We start from the raw sequence: 25,073 nt of genomic DNA, 5'->3' as shown, positions 1-25,073 counted from the left end.
TAATGATGAAGGTTCCACACCTGCTAATTTCAAGGGATTTAATTAGACATGTAATTTCACACTGACCAACCTGGTTTCACTTCACCCAAGTGGAAGGTAATCTATTAAATGACTTTAGCCTCACAGGAATCTATCACCAGATTGAACTTCAGGGACTCTCAGGGCTCTCCTGACCCAATATCATTCTCATTCCTTGGGGCAATGAAACTACCAGCTTACTAGCTGATGATGAAAGGGAGGGCATTTCAAGGCATGTTACACTATTCTGTGAGGACATTAAAGTTCTAGCGATATTATGACAATACACTTTTGGAGGAGTAAGACCAATTGACTCATGCAAATTTTTAAAAGTCTAAAGAATATAACCTTCTATTGAACCAAGCAGGTTATCGTCATACTCTGAAAGACAGTCAAATGTCTCACTTGCTTTTGCTTTATTCACTCATTCAACAAATATTTTTAAATAGCATTTATTAATTGGCTATTATGTACAGAGCACTATGCTAGACCCTAGGGAACACAAAAACAGAACAGACCTTGCCCTCAAGAAGTTTACATTTTATTGGAAAAAAACAACATGGCTAAGGACAAATAAGTTCAGAATATATAAAAAGTAAAATAAAATAATTTGGTGGTAGGGGCAGAGGACACTCGCCACTGGAAGGCTCAGGAGAAGCCTTCTGTAGGGGATGGCATAAGAGTTTGGCTTTAAAGAGCCATAGGGATCCTTGGAACTGTGATGGGAATGGAGTGGGTTTCACGCATGGAAATAGTCTGTAGAAAGACACAGAGATGGGGAGAAAACATATTATGCATGTGTAACAGCACACAGATCAGCATAACTGGAACACAGAGTATGTGAGAGCAACTGTAATTTAAGCTAGAACCAGATTGGGAAGAGCTTTAAATGTGTATTTACCCTAGAAGCTATTGGAGTTTCTTGTGGTGCGTATGGTCAGACCTTTACATGAGGAATATCCACTCGGCAACTACATAGAGGATGTTTTAGAGATGAAGAGGAGACTAAAGGTATGGGGCCCAATTAGAAGACCACAGAAAGAGCTGAAGTGAGAAAAAAGGAAGCTGTGAAGTAGGGTGTTCTTGTTCAATCATTTTCAGTCACATCCGACTCTTTGTGAGCCCGTTTAGGGTTTTCTTGGCAACGTTGCTCGAGTGGTTTGCCATTTCCTTCTCCAGCTTATTTTTAGATGAGGAACTAAAGTAAATCAGTTAAGTGACTTGCCCAGGATCACACAGCTAGTAAGTGTCTGAGGTCAAATTTGAACTCAGATTTTGCCTCCTCCAGGTAGAGTGCTGTATCCACAGTGCCACCTAGCTGCCCCCTAGGGAAATGACCCTGAAATTTGAGAGAAGGGGATGGACCAAATGTATAGGTGGAAAGAATCAGTGGAGAGGTGAGTTGAGGATGACACCTAATTTGTAAACCTGATTGACTGGAAGGAGAGTGAGGCCTTCCAAAGAAAGAGAAAGTGATGAAGGAGCTGGAGAAGACAGCCTTTGAGCTGAGTAGACAACCCTTCCAGTTCTAAATCTATGGTCTGATGGCATAGTGTCAGAAAGCTACACCAGCTCTGGAGCTTTGTAAATCTGTCTATCCCCAGGGTGACAGCAGTAAAGCCATGGGTTACCCTTCTCATCTACAACCTACTCAAGAGGTGTTGCTTATTTGCATGCTATTTCATCATTGCCTTCTTTGATAAACTTTGAAACTACTCTGAAAATTATGCGCTTTGGAATAATGAGCTTGTGTTTACCAATGTTGGTAAATACTCTTTTGTAATGGTATTTATTAGACTTGTGTTTAGTATTATAATGACTTTTAGCATTCATCACCTTAAGGGAGAAGATAATCTCCTACATTTACACGTCCTCCTTGAAGACAGGCTCTGTTTCATCTTTATCTTTGTTCTTCCCCATAGTGACTGCACAAAGTGGATGCTCAATAAATGCATATGATTGATTGCTTGATTACAGTTTAGACTGTAAACTCCTTGGAGGAAGCATATCTTTGTGGATGTTTCCACCTTCACATTCCTAGCACCTAGCACAATGTCTACACAGTAGGGACTTAATAAGTATTTGTTAAATTGGAGTGAGTTGAATTAAAGGAAACAACCAAATTTACAAGAAAGGGAGTAATCTATGAACTTCAATTATAAAAGAGATTTAAATGAATTTCCTGGTCTAGTTTTTACCTTATTCCCATTATCATTTTTTGATGGTTCGTTAAATTGAATAGGCAATTGAAACCATCATTTTTAAAATGAGTCTTTATTTGGGTTGGCACTCAGTTACACTGTTATTCTTCCAGGCACAATCATACAATCCTGTATGGTGCAGTCAGGAGATAGGAAGTCCAACAGAATCCAGATGTCTATTATAGTCAGCTGTGTATAGGCATGCAAAGATACAGTAGGAGGAAGAAAGCTCCATGGCCCTCATGCTGGGCCAGAAAATCTATATAGAAAATCATTCACCATTATGAAGAAGAAACACCAATGCAAATAATCCTGGGGTTAAACCAGGCATTTCCATTTCTTTAGATAGTTAGTTTTGATAATTAAGCTAATGCCAATTATAGTAGTTGCTAATATTTTTTCTCCTGATATGTGTTTCTCTTTTATTTCATTTAAAACTTCAAAACATTGTTACAATTGGTACCAATTTAATTTAACTCTGGCATTTTATGATGATTTGCTCTCCACATGCTGCTGTTCTTACATGGTAGATTACTCATCACTTCTGTGAAGACTGGAAACTCATAGTATGGAAACAGTAAAATTGAAAAAAAAAAAGTTAAGGGCTGGTAAGAAAATGCTTGACCAGCCATCAATTACAACTTCTCTTTTCCTTTCCTTTCTCTTCTTCTTTAAAATATTTCCAGGTGTGTTACTTTCATTACTGTTAAAGACAATTGTTACGAAGAATCAAACATGAACCTTACGTTTTTTTTTTCATTTTAAAGTTAAAGACTGAAAGTTTTAACTTATCGTTCTCTAAGCAGTGACAATCAGAGATTTGTGATGTTTCTTTGCTGAGTTTTACACTTGGAAAAAGAAAATCTGCTTTGAGTGTAGAGCAGTGATAGAAGGTGCGCACTTAACTAAGCATTGATTGTGGGTTTGATTCCCTCACTTTCCAGCCCTTTCAAAGATGGCCCTATTTGAAGGAGGCTCTCACAATTCTGCCCTTCTGAGGCTGTGGAGGGCGCCAGTTCCCCACCATGGGCACAGGAGGCTCATTCTCAGCACTGAAGTAAAGGCTTCGCAGCTTGGCCATCTGCAAGAGTCCACACATTCCTTGTTAACATGGCCTGGAGCCTACTTTTGTTACAACTCATGAGACAGGGAATTAGGAAACTATCTGGACATTTCAAGCAACACTCTCTCTCTCTGTCTCTCCTTGTCTCTGTCTCTGTCTCTCTGTCTTTGTCTTTCTCTATCTCTGTCTCTCTATCTCTCTGTCTCTGTCTCTCTCTCTGTGTGTGTTTTTCATTATCTGAATGGGCAATTCAGTCCTAAATAACTAATCTTTCTTGGGGGGTACGTAAAGCATTTTTTTTCTTGAATGATCAGCCTCTTGGCTCAGTAACACAAGATAAACAAGGACTCCTGCCAAAATATATTCTCCCCTGATTTATCAAGATATTTGTAGCTGCATAAAACTTGGAATGAGGATTCTAGGGGAGGCACAATATATATGGAGGTAATGATGATATGATGATAGAAATAATAGTGTAAGTAATGAGACATGATACTAAAAACTCACAACTGCATGCCACTTTCTACTTTATTTTTAGTAATAATAGCTAGTATTTACGTAGCACTTTAACTTTTATAGAGTGATTTACAAATATTATTTTATTTTCTCCTCACAACAACCCTGGAAGGTAAATGCTATTATTATCCCCATTTTACAGATGTCGAAATTGAGGCAGACCAAAGTTAAATGACTCGTCCAAGACTGCTGAGCTAATGCCTGAGGCTAGATTTGAATTCAGATATTCTGACTCCAGGTCCAGTGTTCTGTCAACTCCGCCACCTAGCTGTCTCTAGTTTGAAAGCACTTTTCATACATTATTTTGTTGGATACTTACAACAATATGATTGTATGTTGTTGTTCAGTCATTTCAATTGTGTCCAATTCCTCATGACCCCATTTAGGGTTTTCTTGGCAAAGACACTGGAGTGGTTTGCCACTTCCTTCTCCAGTTCCTTTTACAAATGAGGAACTGAGGCAAACAGGGTTAAGTGACTTGCCCAGGGTCACACAACTAGTATGTGTCTGAGGCCAGATTTAAACTCAGGAAGATGAGTCTTTCTGACTTCAGGCCCAGCACTCTATCCACTGTGCCACCTAGCTGCCCCTCTTATTTTCTAGAAGAAGAAAATTGGGGTCAGGTAAATTAAGTGACTTGCCTAAAGTTAAATACATAGCTAGTAAGTGATGAAGATGGAATTTGAATCCACCTTCTAATTCTAAGCCTAGTATTCTTTCCACTTTACTTCTATGATGGAAAATGGCTTCAGTTTCATATTATTTTGAACATACAAAGGAACAATAAGACATCTAAGTGTTATTAGTCCATATTTTTATGTTTTTTTCAAAACTTATTTTTTTATCAGAGGCAAGGAATTTAAAAAGCCTCCATAAACATGGTATAGTAGTCAGAAAGCCCGGGTTTGAAGCATGGACCTGCCATTGATTTGTTTGACCTTAAGTAAGTCAATCAATCAAACAATAAACATTTATTAAGTGCCTACTATCTGCCAGATGCTATGCAAGTCATTTGATTTCTCATCTCAGATTCCTTCTCTATAAAATAAGAATATAATATTTACTTTATAGGATTCTTCTGAAAAAATTAACATGTGAAATAATATAAACCACAAAGTTCTATCTTTATTTCAGCTATTTACAAATTGTAATGATGGGAATCAATGTGTTATAATAGATAGAGAGCTAGAGTCAGAGTAAGGAAGACTAGATTGCTTATATGTATACAAACTGGCCATGTAGCCTGGGTAAGGTACCACCTTGCATTTGCCCGTAGCCAAGTCTCAGACTCTAAATTATAGAGCAGCTGCCCATCTGCGTTGGTAGAGCGAGTTTCCTTACCAGTTCCCTATACCAATGAAGTCATAGATCCAGTGCCTACTCCATCCTGTTCTTCATTCCTTGTGTTAAAAAATCATCATCATCATCATCATCACCATCATCATTATATTGTAGTATCTCACAAATGACAGAGCCCTCAGAGATTATCTCATCTGATTCTAGGCAAATTACAAATCCCAACGTCAACTGCCTTGACAAAGCATAGGTTGGGTCATCCAGTCTCTCCTTGAGACCCTTCAGTATTGGAGAACTCATAACCTCCCAAAGCAGCCTATTCCACTTATTCACAGCTCTAATTGATGAGATTCTTTTCCTTGTGTAAAGGAGATGTACATTTTTATAAGTTCCAGCCATTCATCCTAGTTTTGCCTACTGGAGCAAAGCACAAAGAGTCCAAATCACCTTAGACATGAGAGCCCTTCATATTCTTAATGGCAGCTATCACTTCACCTCTACCATACCTTTTCTTTGGATAAAATATGCCCCGTTGCTTCTAATGTTGCTTATATGATGTGGTTTCAAATACCTTCACCCATTCTGGTTGTCTCCCTCTGGACAGGATATATATACCTTGACAACGTCCTTCCCAAAATGTGGTGCCCAGAACTAAGAAGAATGCTCCAGATGGGATCTGGAGGGAAGGCTTTCCAGGTGGACTCTCACTTCCCTTATTCTGGGCACTAGGATTCTATCCATGTAAATACCTTTAAATAGCATCAATATAGTCTATTCTCCTGGAGGCCTCTGAATGTGAACAGTAGTGTCTAAAATTTTCTATTGGTATCCCCAGAGCTTAGCAAGTGGTAAGCACATAATAAATACTTTTCATTCATTCATTCATTCATTCATTCATTCATTCATTCATTCATTCTTTCTTTCTTTCTTTCATTCAAATAGATTGAAGGTGATTAACTGGGCCAAAATACCAACTCGTTAGTCATCCAGCTTTTGTGAAACAATGAATCACCAAGAAATTTTAAGTAAGAAATGAAAGTTGCCCTTAAATTCTTATTAGGGAGTTGAAGTTTACCTGGTCAGGGCTCACAGTTATTGGTTCCTTCAGAAGAATCCAGATAATGCACTCCTCACAAGGTGGGGTGGTGAAGGAGCCATGGTAAGTCCAATAATCCCGGCAAGCAGGGAAAAGACAGGATGGGTCAAAGTGTGTGAAAGGAGCGTCTTTGCCCTAAAAGAGATTCAATGAGACCAATAATTCACATGTAGATGCACATCATCATATCAAACCATACACAATCAGCCATCTATTTAGGATACTGATTTTTAAACCATGAGCAAATTTTCTTCAAAATGTCAAGGAAAGGGGCAGCTAGGTGGCGCAGTGGATAAGAGCACCGGACCTGAAGTCAGGACGACCTGAGTTCAAATCTGGCCTCGGACCAAACACTTGACACTTACTAGCTGTGTGACCCTGGGCAAGTCACTTAACCCCAATTGCCTAAAAATAAAAAAAAAATAAAAATAAAAAAAGAAGATCAAAATGTCAAGGAAATTAAAATTTTAAGAAATAGAAGTACTTTCATAAAATTACCACCTGCTCTGAATATATCATTTTTAAAAGAGAAAAATTATCCTTTTAGATACAAAATACAATTTTATTAACAATTCAGTAATTCATTCAACAAGCATTTATTCAACATCAGCTGTGAAGACCACTTTGCTAGCTGGTAGGGGAAATTGCCAGTTTTAAATAAGGCACGAACCTTGACCACGTGGAGCTTATAGTCTAGTAAGTGGGAAAGATTCACATATTTTAAAAGACACAATATTACATCATAAGGTCATTTGAAACTGCATCACAAAGTTCTTTATGAGGTTGAAAGGGGAACTTTAGGTCAGTGGGTCAGAGAAGATTTCATGGAAATGATGCCATTTCAATTTGGCTCTGAGGATAGATGAGAATTCAACAAGCATGAGAGGCCAGAGAGGATATTCTAAATACAGAATCAATAAAGATACAAAGATAGGAGTACACAAGGCATGGGAGCAGAGAGGCCTGGTAGGATAGTGTCCCTAAACTGTGGAGTACCTTAATGCCAGGCAGAGGAATTTGAAATTTACTCATTAGGAAACAAGGAACCACTGGTATTTTTTGAGGAGTAGTTTAACCATATTTACATATGTGTATATATACACATACACACATACATATATGTGTATATAAATACATAAAATTCTAGCAGCAATATGAAGGCTAAGTTAATAGGAGAAGAGAGAAAGGAGGCACTAAGAGTTGCTAAGAAGCTATTCTAATAGTCCAGAAAGGAGAATGGAGTACTATAATGGTGGTAGAATAGAGATGAGGAAGGAAATCCAAGAAATGTTGTAGAGGTAAAGTCTATAGAACTTAGCAACTGATCAGATATACAAAGTGGGGGATATGGAAGGAAAACCTCAAGGTTTTGAACATTGTTAGGCAGGGTAAATGTTGGTTCTACTGCCAAAATAGTGAAATCAAAAAGATCAGATTTGGGGGGAAAGATGATAAGCTTGGTTTTATACATAGTAAGTTTGATAGGCCAATGGGACATCTAAATGTAACAATCTTGTAAGCAGTTAGAGATATGGGCCTGGAGCTCAAAATCTAGTTTAAATTGAGAGATAGAAATTTGGGAGTTATTTACATAGAAGTCCATTGACTACTGACTACAGAGATAATGTGGAGTTGAAGAGAATATTGACAGAGAATAGCTTTAGAGGAATACTCACATTAAGATATCTAGAGGATAAGAAGTGAGCAAAGAAAACAGAAAGGAAACAATTCTAGGTAGGATGGGAGCCAATGATTCTTTCTGTGAAGCCAAGAATAAAGAGAACCAAATATTTTGCAATTTTCAGAGAAGTAAAAGGTGACAAGGAGCATAAAAGGCCAGTAGATTTGGCAACTTTAAAAAATAGTAATTATCTTTGAGAGAGTGGTCTGAGTAGAATGGTGCAGGGAGGGGTAGAATAGTTTGCACAGGTCTAAGGAAAGAATAATCAGGAAGGAAGTGGAAGCATGCGGTAGAAGCAAATTTTTCAAGTAGTTTGGCAATGAAAATGAGGAAGGAATATAAGAGTGTCTGCATGGGGTAGAAAAGTCAAATGAAGGATTAATAATAGTAGTAGTAGTGGTATAAGTAGTAGTAGTACTAGTAGCAGAAGCAGCAGCAGTAGTGGTAGTATGAGTGCTAGTACTTCTACTAGTAGTATTAGTACAAGGAGCAGTAGTAGTAGTACTAGTACTACTGCTAGTAGCAGTAGCAGCAGTAGTAATAGTGGCAGCAGTAGTAATAGTGGTAGCAGTAGTAGTAATACTAGCAGCAGAAGTAGTAGTAGCAGCAGCAGTAGGAGGAGTAGCAGTAGTAGTGCAGTAGTAGCAGCAGTAGTGTGGTAGTGGTAGTAGTAGTAGTAGTAGTAGTAGTGGTAGTACTAGTAGTAGTAGTAGTAGTAGTACCTGAGCATAAATTTCATTATAATTCCTTGACTACTTTTTTTAAGCTGAAAGGGATGGGGCATTTGGGGAGCATGTTTATAGGCAGATAATTATGATTCCATGGCTAGAAAAATATTTTTTAAAATTGAATTTGGACATTAAACACCATAATAAATCACATTGGCTTATTTCCAGTCAAAATGTTTATTTACTTTCCTGAAAAATACAGGTAATACTTAACTAGGATTTTGATAGCCCAAATTTTAGGAAGTAGAAAATCTATGCATTAATTATATTAGTATTCATATAAGCATGCATTCACTGTAAGATTTCTAATAGAAAGTACACATGATTCCATTTAGATATTACATTTAATCTCTAAGATAAAATTATTATTTATGAAAATGCTCCAAAATAGAATTTAAAATTATCTCTTAAAATTAAAAATGCCTACTGATCAGGTGTATAGAATATAAACTCCTTGAGTCGAGGAATTGTTTCATTTTGTTTGGTTTTTATCCCCAATGTGTGTAATGCGTGGTACACAGTAGGTATTAGCAAAGGCTTGTTGTGATTAACTGAAGATATGCATTCTTAATGTTTTCCCTGGCAAAGAAATAGGGTTGAAGGACTTTGGAAATGTATTTCAAAAATTTGAAATCTCCTACATCATATTCAAAGGAAAGGGCATCTTTTGTTTTTTTTTTTTACCTTAGTCTTAATTTTGTCCAATGCATCAAGAAATATCTGAAATTCCCCTTTCTCACGTCCTACCTGTAATGCAGAAAGAAAAAAAATCAGTTGTTATGGAATGTGATTGTTTGAAAATGCTGACTCTGACAGAACTTTCTGTTCAGAATTAAAATGTAACTCTCCCCCTTCTACCATGATTTTAGATTATGTGGTTTTCTTGATCTAAATTTGAACTCCAAGTCTATAAAATGCAATAGTCACAAAATTATAGGCCTTCTTGCTGTATACTTTGGGTTTCTGCCTAAGTCTGCTCTGTGATGGGAGATGTTGACAGAATCAGATGTTGAAGGGCTTTAGCAGTGATGTGGTGTACTATGGCCACATTACCGCTACACTGTCTCATATGCGTTTATCTCTTTCTCAGGTACCTCTAAATGATATTTGGGCAAATATGGTGACTACCAAGGAGCTGTCCTTTATCAAGCAATTCCCTAGAGACATTCAATCAATACATACAAAACTATTGTGAACAATTATACAACTTTACTGTAATGATATCTACTAGGACATTAGTAGTTAAAAGCCGATATTTATATAGTGTTTTGAGATTTACAAAGCACTTTAAGTACATTGTTTCATTTAATCCTCACACTAATTCTTTGGGGTAGATATTACAGGTATGGTTATCTCCATTCTGTAGTTGATAGAGCTGAGGCTCAGAGAAGTTAAATGATTTATCTAGAGTCATAGAGCTAGCAAGTAATGAAAGCAGGATTTGAACCTAGGTTCCTCCTAACTTAAAGTCTGGCACTTGTTCTACTACATAGGCTGAGTTATCACGTCCATCAAATTATATTAAGAGCCCCTGTAATTTATTGAAAAGTATTCTTATAAGGAGAGATTGTTATGTAGCAGATAGAGTATTAGACTTGGAGCCTTGGTGGGCTGGAGACAGCTCAAACCAACTTGGGAGAGCTAATGGTAAAATCTGCAGTCTGAGCATTTACACCCAATCAGCAGATGTTACAAAGAAGGGCATGATTTATTGTTTTGTTGATTGTCTATACTTAAGAAAGTGATGTAGAGAAAGTGTTAATGTAGATTAAACTCAAAAGTGTTTCTAGGGTATATCCTACCCACCCCTCCATTGACCATATTGTTAAATATTCACCAGCACATCCCTGACTTGCAATCAGAGTCAACTGGAATCAGCTAGCACTTCTAACCTTTAGCTCTGCAAACCTGGGCAAACCCCTTAGCCTCTGTGCTTGAGGCAATTCCCAAGGATTTATCTACTACAACCTAGAGAAGATCTGGTGTTGCGTGAGGGAATTCTCACACTAAGTGTTTCCAACACTAAAGAAATCACCGAATGTTCACATATTCATGTCCCCCTGAGAACAACTCTTCTTAAAATTTATGCCTAACCAACTTGCTACATATCCTGTTTCAGAGCTAATGCTTCCTATGCTATGGTCCCTTCCTAACAAACATGTGCTTCATTCTCTCATTAGCAAACTTCACAAAATCATAACAAAATAGCTCCATAATAATGTAATGGTTTTGCCCTTCTGTGTCTAGCATTAAAAATTACCTTCTGAATTTACAGCACATAACAAATTTGGTCATTCAACAAGTAAAAGAGGAGCAAGATTTTCACCTCTGGTTTAACTCTGGATCATGTTACTACTACATTCATGTGAGAATGACACTTAAGTACTCATTAAACCAGAGTTGGCTCAACAACATAAGCATTCCATGTGGTCATCTTGGCATGGCCTAACGTGCATGGTGGCTAGTCTGGGCTGAGTGAATCGCAAGCCAGAGATTAGAGATCAAAGTGTTGATCTTTCAGTTTTCAGGGAAACTAATGGAGTAGCAAGGGGGCCCAGTGAGTAAATATCTCTAATGTCCCTGAATACCAACAATTATAAATCACACACACACACACACACACAGACACACACACACAGATGCCTTATAACTAAGAAGTGTATGAAAGACTGGGGTGTGCCCTGGCACAGGCAAATCTTTGCAGGAAGAAAACAAAACAAAACAAAACACAACACTTCTTGGCCTGACCTTGGTTGACTTAACTTAAATCCATAACTTAATTTGATTCACAATTTTATATACCATCCTCTATTTCTATTCTTCTTTGTAGATGGAACTGTTCTTGATTTTGGTGTTTAGAATAACAAGATTTTTTTTAATTTAAGAAATAACTTGATATGTGGGATGAATACTGAATTGAACCTGGAAGAAGGACTTTGGGAGTTCCTTTTCCCTCCTTTGAGGAGAAAAGATTATGGCAGCCCTCCAAAAGCCAAAGGCAATTCACTGATAAAACACTAAACTTTCGAAGAAAAAAGTATGGTTACTGTTTATTGGACCTTCAGAAAAATGCCCACGACAGCAATTCCATCACGTTGTTTCAAAGCTGTTCCATAAGTGCTATATTTGGGATTCCAGTGAACCAGGTGAAGCTGAAACCATACAATAAAAATATGCAGTAAATAAGTAAGAATATGAATGTACAACAACCAAGTATATACTACTCCATTAAACATGTACACAGAGTCATGGATATTTGGCCCACTAAGCCAAGAAATACTTCCTTATCTTTCTGACCATGTGGAAATTTCTTAACTTTTTGCATCTCCAGACTCCTCACTTACAAAATGAGGAGGCCTAACTACATTGCCTCTAAGACTCCTGCCAAATCCAAATTAATGAATTTTGCATATTGTGAAGTATTTCTCCTTTCTCCCTCATCTAAGTGTGCAAAGTACATGGGGAGGGATTTGAGGGGGTGGGAGATTTTCATGAGAATTAAAATTACTTAAAATTATAACAAGTAGATTTGAAATTAACAATTTTATATTTGTATTTATAATTGATACAATTGAAATAAATGATATTTCCTGGGGAACCATATTCCAAAGACACAGTTCATGTGATGGGTTGATTGGTTTGAAATGACTTCTTTTCTCTCACCAACTTGAAGTTGTACAAAGAACTTTTTAAAAAAGAACATCAAAGACTGTAAAATCAAAAGTGATAAAGTAGGAGTAGAAAAATGAGGGAGAAAATTATCTTTTGCTTTTCAGATATGGCAATTTTCAGCCTAAAGGGAATTCATTAATTATAATTTTGAGAAAAAGAAGAGTTAGCATTACTGCACATGCATAACCCATATCAAAATGCCTGCCTTCTCAACGAAGGGTGGGAGGGAGGAAGAGAGAAGGGTTTGGAAGGAGGAAGGGAGAGAATTTGGAACTCAAAGTTTTTAAAAATGAATGTTAAAAATTGGTTTTACATGTAACTGGGGAAATTTAAAAAAATACATAAAAATATTTATAAATAAATAAATGAAAATGCAAGCCAAAAGAAAAAGAAATAAAAAAAAGAACTTAGTGGTAAAAGATTAAATTTATAGTCATTTTAAACCTGAATACTAGATTCAAAATACATCAAAAGTTTCCTATTGAATTATGTATAGAATGAGAATGGCACATGCTATTCTACAGTGGCAAAATTTATCATTTCTTAATATAAAAATTTCTTACTGTTTGGTAGAAATATTTTGCCCTAGATCAATTATGAGCATAATCACACAAAAAAAGTTTATGTACAGGAAAAGATAAAATTTCATATTATGTCCAAATCTGAAGTCAATAAACGAGCTTATTCTCCCTTCAAATTGTGAACAGAGGCACACTATACTCATGTGATATTCATGTGTTTGTTGGAGAAAATATTGCAAGGGGGAAAAAACCTTCGTATAATTCAGTACATTTCTCACGTGACCTTAACCAAAGGTTGATCTAACTTTAATTTTCCTATAATAGAATAGAATTTACTCCAACCCTTTGAATCTGGAGTTAGATTCTCCTATGCTTGGCCTGGTTTTGGGACTTCTGCCAGTTTTATTAGATATTACCATCTCTTTAGCATTTTTCTGCTTAATCTTTCCTAGAAAGAGTTTGTAGCCAGGAGTTTTCTTATTCACTAGCTAGCAATATTCATGACTTCTTACAACATGTCTTACATGCCTTGTCCACCTCCTAACTTACAGAAGCTGTTTTTCTGATTCACAGAACTACTGAAAGGGAAAAATCACAGAGATGCGGGTTGCATTTACATCTGCAGCATGGAAAGCCATGTAACTCATTTCTCAAACCATAAAAAATTTCTCTCTATCCACCCTAATCAATAAATTAGTTGAGTGTACTATAAAATAACATTCATATTAAGTTGTTTCCATAGCAACTATCCTCTATCTCTGTCTCTCTCCTCTCTCTCTCTCTCAATGGTTTTAAAGGAACTCTATTGCTTTTTCAGTTATAAACACAAGCGACATCACAAGATGCATTTTTTAAAGACATGTATACTATTAGTTTAGAAATAGAAAAACAAAGTGGTTTCACTACAGTCACTTTTTTTTTCCTTTTAGGATTTTTCTCTCTTTTGACAAACCTCTACTTTTCTTTTCAGTGTATCTAATGTCCACCTGCATTTCGGCAGCCTCATTTAGGTTCGCCCTCTCTAAATAGTAACCTACTCTCAGGCAACATCTTCACCTGCTCTTAATTAAAAGTTACTTGATGTAATACTTTGTCTGGCTTCTAGAGTGGTTTGCCATTTCCTTTTCCAGCCCATTTTACAGATAATGAAACTGAGGCAAACAGGTTAAGTGACTTGCCCAGGATCACACAGCTTGTAAATATTTGAGATCACATTTGAACTCAGGTCTTCCTGACTCCAGGGCAGGCACTCTATCCACTGGGTCACTGAGACATTCCAAGTAAAGAAGTAGCATGATACAATGGAAAGAGCACTAAATCAGAGGACCTGGGTTGAAGTCTCACTCCTGACACTACCTGTGTGATCTTGGCCCTCAGTTTCCTCATGTATAAAATAAGGAGGTGTCTAAGGTTCCTTTCAGCTTTAGGTCTATGATATTAGTACAAGGCAGTGACAAAAGCACAAAGCTGAATCAGGAGGTCTGGATTCTGGGACTATCTTTGCCACTAATAATCATTTATTAAGTGGTATGTTCCTGACACTGTGTTAAATCTCTACCCTCAAGAAGTTTACATTCTAATTCTAGGATATTTGGGGTTCAAGACAGCTAGGGGGCAAAGTGCATAGAGTGCTGGACCTGAAGTCAGAATGACTCAACTTCCTTAGTTTAGATCTGACTTCAGACACTTACTGGCTGTGTGACCCTGGGCAAGTCTCTTTATTCTGTTTGCCTCAGTTTCCTCATCTGTAAAATGAGCTGTAGAAGGAAAGGGCAAATCACTCCAGTATCTCTGCCAAGAAAACTCCAAATGGGTCACAAAGCGTTAGGGCTGAAACAACTGAACAACAACACTTTGGGGACAAGGAACTTAAGCCCTCTGCTTCCCTTTCCTTATATGTAAAAAGACTTGATGATCTCTAAGTTCTCTCTTAGCTCTAAAATTCTATTCTACTTGAGCACATGAAGCCTTCCCAGAATGCACCAAATCTCACAAGCTGATCTACATGTAAGACACCTGACCTTGGCTTCCACTCATTTTTCTGCAAAGAGGAGAAAAAAAGAATGTATTTAATATTTCTGCGCACAAGTCTGTGAGGGGCTTAAAGGTAGTTCCTACCTCAGCGGCATATTTCTCTCCATCCACGGTATGCTCTGAGCCATGATCATCAGAGGAGCCCCAGTGAAGGTGAAACTGGCGCAGTCGATAGGGTCCAGGGAGTGGTCCCCCTCTCAGCACTGTAAAAATAACCTGGATTAACACTGAATTCAGTTCAGCTTCACAAGCTTCCTCCTAAGCAAATATTTCTGCATTTTTAGGAGACCAGATTCAGAAACAGCTCAATAGGCTCCAGAATCCTGTGACTACAAAACTCCAAAGCCTAGCCGAACTAGATGGTATGTTTCCTATTGAAAATTTGTCTCATTTTCTTTCCTATATTGCAACAGGGCATAGTATTCATGAGGTGTTGGTTTTCCCCCTCTGTCCTCTCTTCTAGCAGCACTTAGTTTTGTGTAGGGAAAAGTCAATCCCTTTTCTGGTAGCCCAGTGCTCAGGGGCACTAATCTATTTTCCTAACTTTATCTTCCAAAGCTTTCTTTATATCTTGCCAAGGATTTGATTGATGGGTATTTCTACAGTGCCATAGAATGCTAGGGACCCTTTTGATACCTCACACAGACTTTGCAAATATTTTCCTCTCAGAGTTCTAAGACATCACAGTTTGTTTACGAGTGAAGAGAATATGAGTTATGTAAGACAGTTGGAAATAATACTATCTACAGCAGTCTTTCAGAACTACAAAATTACACATGAGAACATGAATCAACAAGCATTCCTCAAGCATCTCCATGCCAGGCATTGTCCTGGGTACTGAGAAAAAAGACAAAAATGAAACAGTGCCTGCCCTCAAGGAGTTTGTAATCAATCTGAGTGAAGTAGGTATGAGAAAAATGGATACATGTAAGAAATGCAGCTCTAAAGTAGTGAATCTAATTCTGTAATCCATGATTAGAAAAATTACCTCTAGTCACATTTCCTATGTACACAGCCACATACCCACTCCCAAAGATAGATGAGAAACTTACCTTGTCTTTTGTGAATAAGGATAATTTTAACTCATAATTTAATTTCAAAGTATTGACTGTTTCCTCTGGATAAGGCATTCAAAAGTCACTTTGCTTGGTAAAAGGAATCTATTACAAATTTAAAAAAATTTAATCCCTTTTGTGCCAAGAAGTTTCAAAACATTATTTTATGTAAGTCATCACAGTTGTGAAAAAAAATGATACAGAAGTTGCTGTGAAGTACTAATTTAAAAGAAAAAGTTGTCACTTTAATCATAAATGTACTAAGCCATTGTCTACAGGATAAAATACAAAATAATGAGCTGGCATTCCTGTCCTTCACAATCTGGCTCTCATCCACCTCCCTTTCCAGCCTCATTCCACATAACTCCCTGTTATATGCTTTATATTCAAGCCAAACTGAAGAGCTTCATTCCTTGGTTTTGTCTTGCTCTCTCCCACCTCTGCGCTTTTCTCCATGGTTAATCCCTGTGCCTGGAACTGACACCAGTCACCTCTTCCCCTGTTGAAATCCCTCCCTTCCTTCAAGGCGCAGAACAAGTGTTAGGCTGAAGCCTTTCTTCACCTACTTCTCCCTCTAACTATGGTCCTTCCCTCCTCAGATCTTTCACATCACCCTGACCTTTCTCATCTAACTTACATTACAGCTTTTTCATGTGCAAATTTTACTCCTTCTACTAAACTGTATTCTCCTTGAGAGTAGTGTTATATTTCATCTTTGCATCCTTAGTGCCCAGAGGAATAGCTGGAAGTTCATAAATGCCTAGTGAATCCAACTGAGCCAGTAATCTGCATACTAAGACCTGCTTGGAGATTTACATGTGCCCAGCTCTATTACAGTGACAAGATAAGGTAAGGGAATGGGCCTGTGGTTTCATGAATATAGGGAATTCCAGATGAGAAATCTCCGTCTAACAGTGTAGGTCTGCCTCTTCTCGGCAAATCTGAGCTTAGAGATTAGTCTAGTGGACTGAGACATTAAGTGACTTGTTCAGGGTCACTCAGGCAGTTATGTGTCAGAAGGAAGGCTTGAACCAAGGTCCTCCCAGCTCCAAGGCCAGCCTTCTATCCACTGCACCACAATGTCTCTTAAGAAGCGATGAACTGGATCATTGAAAAATTGATTTTATCAGTTCTAGACAAGGAGCCAAAAACTGAACCATATAGCACCACAGCAGTTGTCTGAACTATTCAGTAAGAATATTGGTTGACCAAAACACAACCAACACTCAAATGTTAGGAGTCCAGTAAAGTAGATTCAACCATTAGAACAGATGTTGGTTTGTCATGGGAATACTACCTCAGTAAAGAATACACAGCCAGGATAGTCACATAGAGTTGATAGTAATGGCTTTCTGATGTGAATCAAGTGAGTGTGCATTCTGTTAATGGCCTGTGTTAAGGGGATAAGGTTATAGATCAATATTTGGATTTCATATGGCATCTGCCTGAAGCTTGAAAAACCCATCAGTGTGAACTTAGAGGCTGCGATGAGCAAATATTAAGGAGGGTAAAGTATCATCTGTTGGAATGTGGGGAGACAAAGCTCCGTCATTAACATTTTTTCCATAGCACTTATTATAGCAGAAGACAAGGACAGATTCTATCAAAATGTAACCTTTGCTGCTTCTTGGCATCAATCTAATAAGAAGGAGCAATAGAGTGTGGCCTTTCCCATCTACAGTATACCTGCTTCACAAGAACCTCTCCTCCTTTCATGGCATTATGATCTACAAAGTCAGGTTTCTGAAAATGTCCATCACAAATCTCTCCATAACAATCATTTATTTGAAATAACTAATACAGTAATGTCGGTGATGGAAAATAAGACAGTAAACTGTTGGAGCAGGGTTTTACTGCATGTAGCTGGTGTCATAGGTTAACTTTTGTAATAAATATTGGACAAAATTAGAATACTAGTCTATTTGGGGGGGGAGCAAGAAGAAAACAAATGAGCACTGTTTGAGGCTTTATATCCATGAAGCAAGTAAAAAGGTGCTATTTCCTCAAACCATTTTTTCTCTGCTGTGAATCTACTAATTGCATGATCCGAATAATAGGTTTATAGGAGCATGCTCTTTTAAAAGCATATTTTAAAATCTATATTACCCAAAACTAGAGACTGATTTTTCACTTTGAAAGGAAAAAGAAAGAAGAGAGAAAACAGGAGATGAGAGTGGAAGATAAGCAAAATATTTATTTTTATTATTATAATATATTATTATTAATAAGCAAAATATTCAACTCCAGGAAAATAGAGTTGGAGACCCAAGAAATATCTGATGGGTGTTGGGAATACACTCTTCAATGCTTCTTTCCTTTCCCTTAAAGTGATGTGGCAAAAAAAGAGGGCAAAATTTGGAGCTAAGGGGTCTGGGTTCAAATCCTAGCTCTGCCTTCTGAGTGACATTGGGCAGGCCATGTTACATTTTTAGACCACAGTTCTTCACCTATGAAATGAACCTATGATGTTCTCTGCAATGCTCCAACTGTTTTCATGTTCAGCCTATATATGAAACTGCTCCATTGACCCCAACTAACTTAATTCTCTTCCTCTCTCACCTTCTACAGAGAAGTAGTCAAAATTAAAACTCTTAGAACCGAGTGAGCGTGGGATATATGGCCAATTTTCATCACGTGTAGAAACTGTGGTTGCAAACTTCTGACAAAAACTAAAACACACCCTTTAAAGTTGTTTTCATTTTAAGTGAGAAGAATCCTTCTTTTGCAAATGTTTCAGCCATATTTAGACAGGCTGTCTTCTAGAGATTACTTAACCAAATATCTTGTCAGACCAAATTTATTTTGTTGTTGTCCCAGTCAGAGTTAGCTAGCTTAAGGCAAAATTGGGAAGTGGGGGAATTGTCTTTGCAACCTCCAGCCTCTTCCTTCTGCACCCTTTCCCCTTTTCCATTGTGTGATCCCTCTAACCTCTTACCCTCCACTCTACACACTTTCAGGCACCCTGTGCACTCCTACTTTCTCTCCCTCTGACTTAGTCTTTATCAAACTAGTTCTCAAGCATTTTATACTAGCTATTTGGACTTGTGAATTAAAGTTAATATGCTACTTCTCTCAGGGGTATTTGTTTTTCCAGCCTTGTTTCTAATGGTGGCATAAAAGGCTTTGTCTGCCATTAAAAGAATTTTTGGCATCAGGGAACTGGTAGGGAATGTTTTTGGAGTGGGGGGTTTTGGTACATAGCAATCAATGCCTCCCCTAAAAACATTCCACAAATCGAGGTGGGTAGGGTCAACTCTGGGATAATACCAACCTTTTTGCTCATGAAAATGGATTCTGAGATAATGAACCCAAAATAAACATTTCCCACTCTGATTTCCTTAAAATATTAATTTGACATTCATGAAAACCAAGGCCTAGCACAATGAATATAGTCAGAATAAAAGAGAAGGAGACTAGGTCTTTAATCAAGATTCTTACTTCTAATTATCTTTCCTCTTAGACTGTTATGTAAACACTTTCATCCAAGTTTAATTTGGATTCTACCTAAGCAGATAAGAAGAAATCCAAGGTTCAAAAAGTTGCCAATAAATTCAATTAATATAAATAGCTGACTTGGATAATTCACACCCCAAAACTTACTCAATATTTTGAGCCTGGGCCTGAATTATCTGATTAACTAACCAAGCTTGGCAGATTGTTTTATAGAATCAAGAGTTAGGAGGGATCTTAAAGATCCTCTATTCTTTTTTTTTTTTTTTTTTTAAGGCAATTGGGGTTAAGTGACTTGCCCAAGGTTACACAGATAAGTAAGCGTCAAGTGTTTGGTCTGAGGCCTGATTTGACTTCAGGGCCGGTGCTCCAATCACTGCGCCACCTAACTGCCCCCAGACCCTCTATCTCTTTGAACATAAGAGTAAACTGAGGCCCTACATGGCACAGTGGATAGAGTGGTAGGCCTGGAGTCAGGAAGAACTGAGTTCAGATAGGCTTCAGATACTTACTAGCCATATGACTCTGGCTGTCATTTAAACCTGTTTGCCTCAGTTTCTTCATCTGTAAAATGAATTGGAGAAGGAAATGGCAAACCACTCTAATATCTTTTCCAAGAAAACCCCAAAATGGGGTCATGAAGAGTCAGATAAAATGGATAAATGACTGAACAATAATAAACGGAGACCCAGAGAAATCAAGTGACTTGCCAAAGGTCACACACGTGATAAATGACAGAGCCAGGATTCCACTTCAGGTACTATGTCTCCAAATCCCCTACCCACCCCCCTCCACACCAACCACAGCACCATTATGTTTACTTTATTTGAAGATCATCTTTTACCAAGGAAATTAAGTGAAGAGAAATATAAGATGAAAGTTAACAATACAAATTGGTTTAATATAAGGAATGACTTTTCAGAGGTGATTAGAAAGCACAATCATGAAAGCTACTACACCACGCTGAACAAAATAATTCCATCTATATAAGCTTGGCCAGAGTAGCCCAAACTCCTCAATTTATCTGATTTGCTCTGGCTTTTCTATATAAGTACTCAGTAGAGAATTGAGTCAGATACCTTGATTGTGTAGAAATATTGGTCCAGCACGAGAACCACAGAGAAATATTTTCAAATGGGTTGACTTTTGTAAAAAATAAATGCAATTTGAAAGAACAAAAAATGAATTAATATGAGATAATATTTAAGAAAAATTCTGGCATCATCTTTTCATGTGTAGCCTGGGACAGAAAAGCTATACCTCCTTTGCTCTCTACTACAACTGAGAATTTTTGTGTGAATTAATTATAATAATGATAAATAAGCTATTATTACAGACAGGTATTCATTACTGATGTTTGGAATGCTTTTAGAAATTGTGCTGCATCAGGTAACAGATACAATGATTTTCCCTAATCTTACTGACAGCAGAACTAAATCTTTCTCCCAATCTTCTTATGATTCAGTGGGAAATATGGGGGACTTATGATAGATCTTCCAGGTTCACACAAAGATGCTACTGAAGTGTAAATTTTGTGAGAAACTTAACTAACGCTCATTCAAGTAATCAATTCAACAAATATTTATTGAGCACCTACTAAGTGCGAGAAATTGGGTTACTTATTGAAATAAGTCCCCATTAGTCCTTGTTGGGCTTCAAAAAAATTAGTTGGAAGTGATGAAGTACTTAGCACAGTGCCTGGAACATAGTAGCTACTTAATAAAGGTTTCCTGACTGACTGATGAAAGAAGCAAACCTGGAATCACACAATGAGTTGATTCTTTTAAGGGGCCCGACACCTTCCCAGGAACCAAAAGGAAGAAATCTCCTATTTTGTCTCCTTTTTGGATTGTTCTTTGCACGTTCTACTAATCCAGATTTCCTCCACCATTTAGAAGGGGAAAGGAAGAGCTTTGTAGGGAGGGACATCATGGCAGCAGTCCAGCAGGACTGGGAGAAGATCCAGGTGTACACATGTTGACAGGTTTGCCTTGCCCCAGTCAAGCCCCCTTTTAGATACAGGGACACATCTCAGTAACACTGTCTGAGACAGTTTTACTTCACTGCATAAATATGTTTCCTTGCATCTAGAGCTGACTTGCCTCTTTTCACCATTAGATCAACTATGTAACAAGGTCCCTTCAGCCCATATTTACATTGAAAACATGCATAGTTATTTGTTGAGAATGGATGCAAAATCTTTTCAAAAACTTAGACTTACTCGATCTATCATAGGTGTCATCAAACACAACTCTGCAGGTTTTTCCATTGTTCAAAATAGTCTTTGCAGAACCTGGGTCATAAGCTGCCGTCCAAGGCCCCAGAGAGGGATCATGCTTGATGTCTTTGGTATGAAGTTCAATAGGGGATTGGTTGTCACCTTTAGCATTTGGGTAAAATTCGTGCCAATGATCAGGTCCTAGGGGAAATAAAAGTCAAAGAAGTTAGTGATTGAAATATCTCTGATGCTACTTGCTAGTAGGTGAACTAACAATACATAGTAATGAGAGAACTACATGTTTGCAGGGAAGAAATCTCATCCCATTTATCCTGTCTCAGGGATAGTGTGGAAGGCATAAGTTAAAATTAAACTTCTATATAACTTTGTTTACAGCAAAATGACTTGAAGGGCCGAGGAAACCACTGTTTTCTGTCTTCTGGTAAAGGCTAAGGGGATGGAATCCTGCTCCTGCCTCTAAAATAGATGCAAAAAAAAAAAATCTTGCATTTGGATAATGCCCTTAAAGTTTTCAAGAAAGATTCCCATAAATTGTCCCATTTAAATTTCACAACAACCTTGGACGACATAAGTATCTATGTTTTAGAAATCAGACCTTTAAGCTTCCCAGACATGGACTTTCCCAAGGGCCATACCATCAGCAAGTGGAATAGAACGCAGTATGTACTGATACTCAGTGTCACAGTCTAGGACCTAAATAATTGCTGACCAGCAATCATAAAGACTTGCAAAAAAAAAAAAAAATCTCAGCAATATGGAAAAGAAGATGGGAGGTACTTTCAAATTCTGTCGAAAGCTGACTTCCGAAAGAGTGAGCTTGAAAAATATGAGAGGATCCTTCTAGTCCCATCAGACTAGACGGCGTACATCTTCACTCACCATTGTGGCTCGCGTAGCCCCACTCCTTGGACATGGTCTTCTTTCTCAGGACTTGCTGCCTTCTAGTCTCTCCTGCAGGACGTCCTTCTGTGTCTGTCTGAGCCAGGGACTTTTATAAGTGCCCGCCAATACCATGTTCCTATTAGACCAGGGGAGGAGGGTGGAGCAGGGGGCTGGCTGATAAGGACCGGTCTCCTGTTTAGGAGAGAAAGAGGAGGGGTGGGAGGGCAGAACTTCTGACACTTTGACAGATGGCGTGCGGTGGGGGTGGGGGGCGGCATTGCTATAACCTCTGTCCCCCACCCCACCCCACCGCACCCTCTTGCTCCCTCTGCCGCCTCTGGGTAGAGAGGGGCTTTAGGACATGTGCGTTTTCTCCCAGCTGCAAAGCGCAGAAATCCCCTTTTTCAACAACTTCTGCAAGGTGCTGGGCAGTGTGGGGCTGGTTGGAAGCTAGGACATAGGGAAAGTCTTTAAAATTCTTTTTTCTTCCTTATCCCTTCTCCCTACCCACCCCATGATTTTTTTTTTTTTTGAGAGGGTGAAGGGAACTGGCAGAATCAAGGAGACACTTTTTCATTAGCCTTTACCAGAAGACCGCAAAGAGCGATCCTTCCAATCCCTGAGTCCAAGTCCTAAACCCGCAGTCAGGATCGGATCTGGGCATCAGCCTCGGGATCCCTCCAAGGAGCTTATTACTCTCCTTCCCTAAGATTTCTGTCTGCGAAGAGCAAGGAGCAGACTTTCTTACCTGTGCCCCTGAGCAGGGGAGCGAGGGAAACATAGGAAGGATGGGGAGGAGAAGAGGAGACCCCTTTGTCTGCCTTATGCCTGAAAGTCCCATTCTGCAGCCATTGCCCTGGAATAAATATCAGCCCTGGGCAAACCCTGCCCTGTCCATCCTGCGGGTATTTGGAAAGGGCTGCACTAAGTGTGAGAAGGAATGGGTGTGTGAGGATGTTGCGTTGCAAGCCAGAGCGCGGCTGGAGCTGCCAGTGTTAGCTCCCCGTTAGTTGTCTAAGGCCAGGGGAGCTCGGGGAAGAACACGCGTGTAGCACGAGTTGCCTTGGGGTTATTTAAACTTCCCATTGCCCGACATGTACTGAGTGAGACTCTGCAAGGAAAAGGGAGCGATGAGGCAGTTCGACTCTGCCCGCTGTTTTCTTAACCAAAATGCAAGGAGGACAGTTACCAGGCATTGTACTCCATTACCTGCATGTCTTGCTGTATGTAATAGAAAAGTTAAGGTGAAATTTGCAGTGGGGGAAAGAGGATGCAAAATTGAGAAAGTGCAGACATAGCAACGCCGCAAGAACTGATTTCAACATCTTCCTCCGAGTTTTAGGTCAACATGTAGCAAATAAGGCAACCTTGAAAAAGAAACCTAAGGTTAAATATATTTGCCGCATAGTTGCAAAAGACATTGCTCCCTGAGTTTGACATACACTACATATAGTGCATACGTATTTGGAGAACGCAAAAGTAAAAAAAGGAAATTATATCCCAGAATGGAAAAGATATTTCATCTCCAAGACATGCAGAATGTATTACCACATTCACATAGACTGCCAATCATGAGGGTAGGATATTTATACCACAGCTAAAGGGTTAGAGACGAAAGTCTACATTACCAAAGAGATATCAGGAACCGAAGGAATTGTTCAAATAATTCACAGAGGCATTTACAAACAAACCCTTCTCTCTAATCCTCACCCTTCCAAAAACAAAAACAGAAACCCTAACAACCCAAACTTTAAGATCATTTTTTGAAATATATCATTTGAAGACACTCTGAACCTAAATTGTTTAGAAAATTTTGTCAATTCTTATCATTGATACTACAAACCTGACTTTAATGATTAATAGAGGTGTTTTGTCATTTTTATTAAGATAGAAAAGTACTTGACATGAATAACTCATAATTTACATCACCACCATCTCAGGTTAATTCTGTTTTTTCATTCCCTTTTTCTAATACATATAATTACAATCATAATATATACAAGGTAATAATTTGGCGATTTTTTAAATACCATCTTTATCCCAAGACCAATCAATGAAACTGTAGTCATTTGTGCACAGGAGTGTGTGTGCTAGGGGTGGTGGAGGTAGGGGTACACAAAGATTGTAAGCTCTATTTAAATAAAGAATATGCTTAGATGGCAAATTATTTCCCTCAGAGAGGTAGAGTGCTTATAAAAGGAAATACTGCAACATACATTCCATTGCTAGATGAATTCCCTTAAAAATCATGGTTCCCATAATTCCTTCTTAGTATCAATGCTAGAAAAATTGTAGTTTAAATGCAACTCAGGAATAGCTGAACCCTTCCTGAGGTTCAAGTCAAAATATATTTTAGGGCACAAAAATTATTTTGTTTTATAATGAAAACAAAAGCTGATTGTCTCCTCCCCCTTTCAGCTGATTTCTTCTTTGTCAATGATAACTTGTAATTCTTTGACCACAGAGAAAAGTTACAATGTGATTTAAAGATTTCAGGACCTTGAGATTTCTGGAGTTGCCTTGCTTTTTCCCAAGAGTCTTGGGTTCATGCTGAGGTAATATTGGAAAGGCAGCCACCAACAATTATCGAGTACTGATAAATTAGCACATAGACACCTGTT

At 38.2% G+C, this 25,073-nt stretch overlaps 1 protein-coding gene across 1 annotated transcript; it reads right to left on the bottom strand.

The window, feature by feature from the left end:
• Positions 1–2,673: 2,673 nt before the first annotated feature.
• LOC114054166 (carbonic anhydrase 3) lies at positions 2,674–22,594 on the bottom strand. Its single transcript, XM_027877326.1, has 7 exons — positions 22,450–22,594; positions 21,553–21,750; positions 14,911–15,029; positions 11,659–11,751; positions 9,284–9,346; positions 6,170–6,325; positions 2,674–3,300 (listed from the first exon to the last, which is right to left on the bottom strand). Exons 1-7 carry the CDS (start codon positions 22,481–22,483, stop codon positions 3,181–3,183), a joined length of 783 nt encoding a protein of 260 aa, XP_027733127.1. The 5' UTR covers positions 22,484–22,594; the 3' UTR covers positions 2,674–3,180.
• Positions 22,595–25,073: the final 2,479 nt, after the last annotated feature.

This window comes from Vombatus ursinus, unplaced genomic scaffold, assembly GCF_900497805.2.
Source record: "Vombatus ursinus unplaced genomic scaffold, bare-nosed wombat genome assembly UNPS02014812.1, whole genome shotgun sequence".
NCBI lineage: Eukaryota > Metazoa > Chordata > Mammalia > Diprotodontia > Vombatidae > Vombatus > Vombatus ursinus.
Note: the sequence above shows the minus strand (reverse complement) of the source record. Positions and strands in the feature narration are given on the sequence as shown.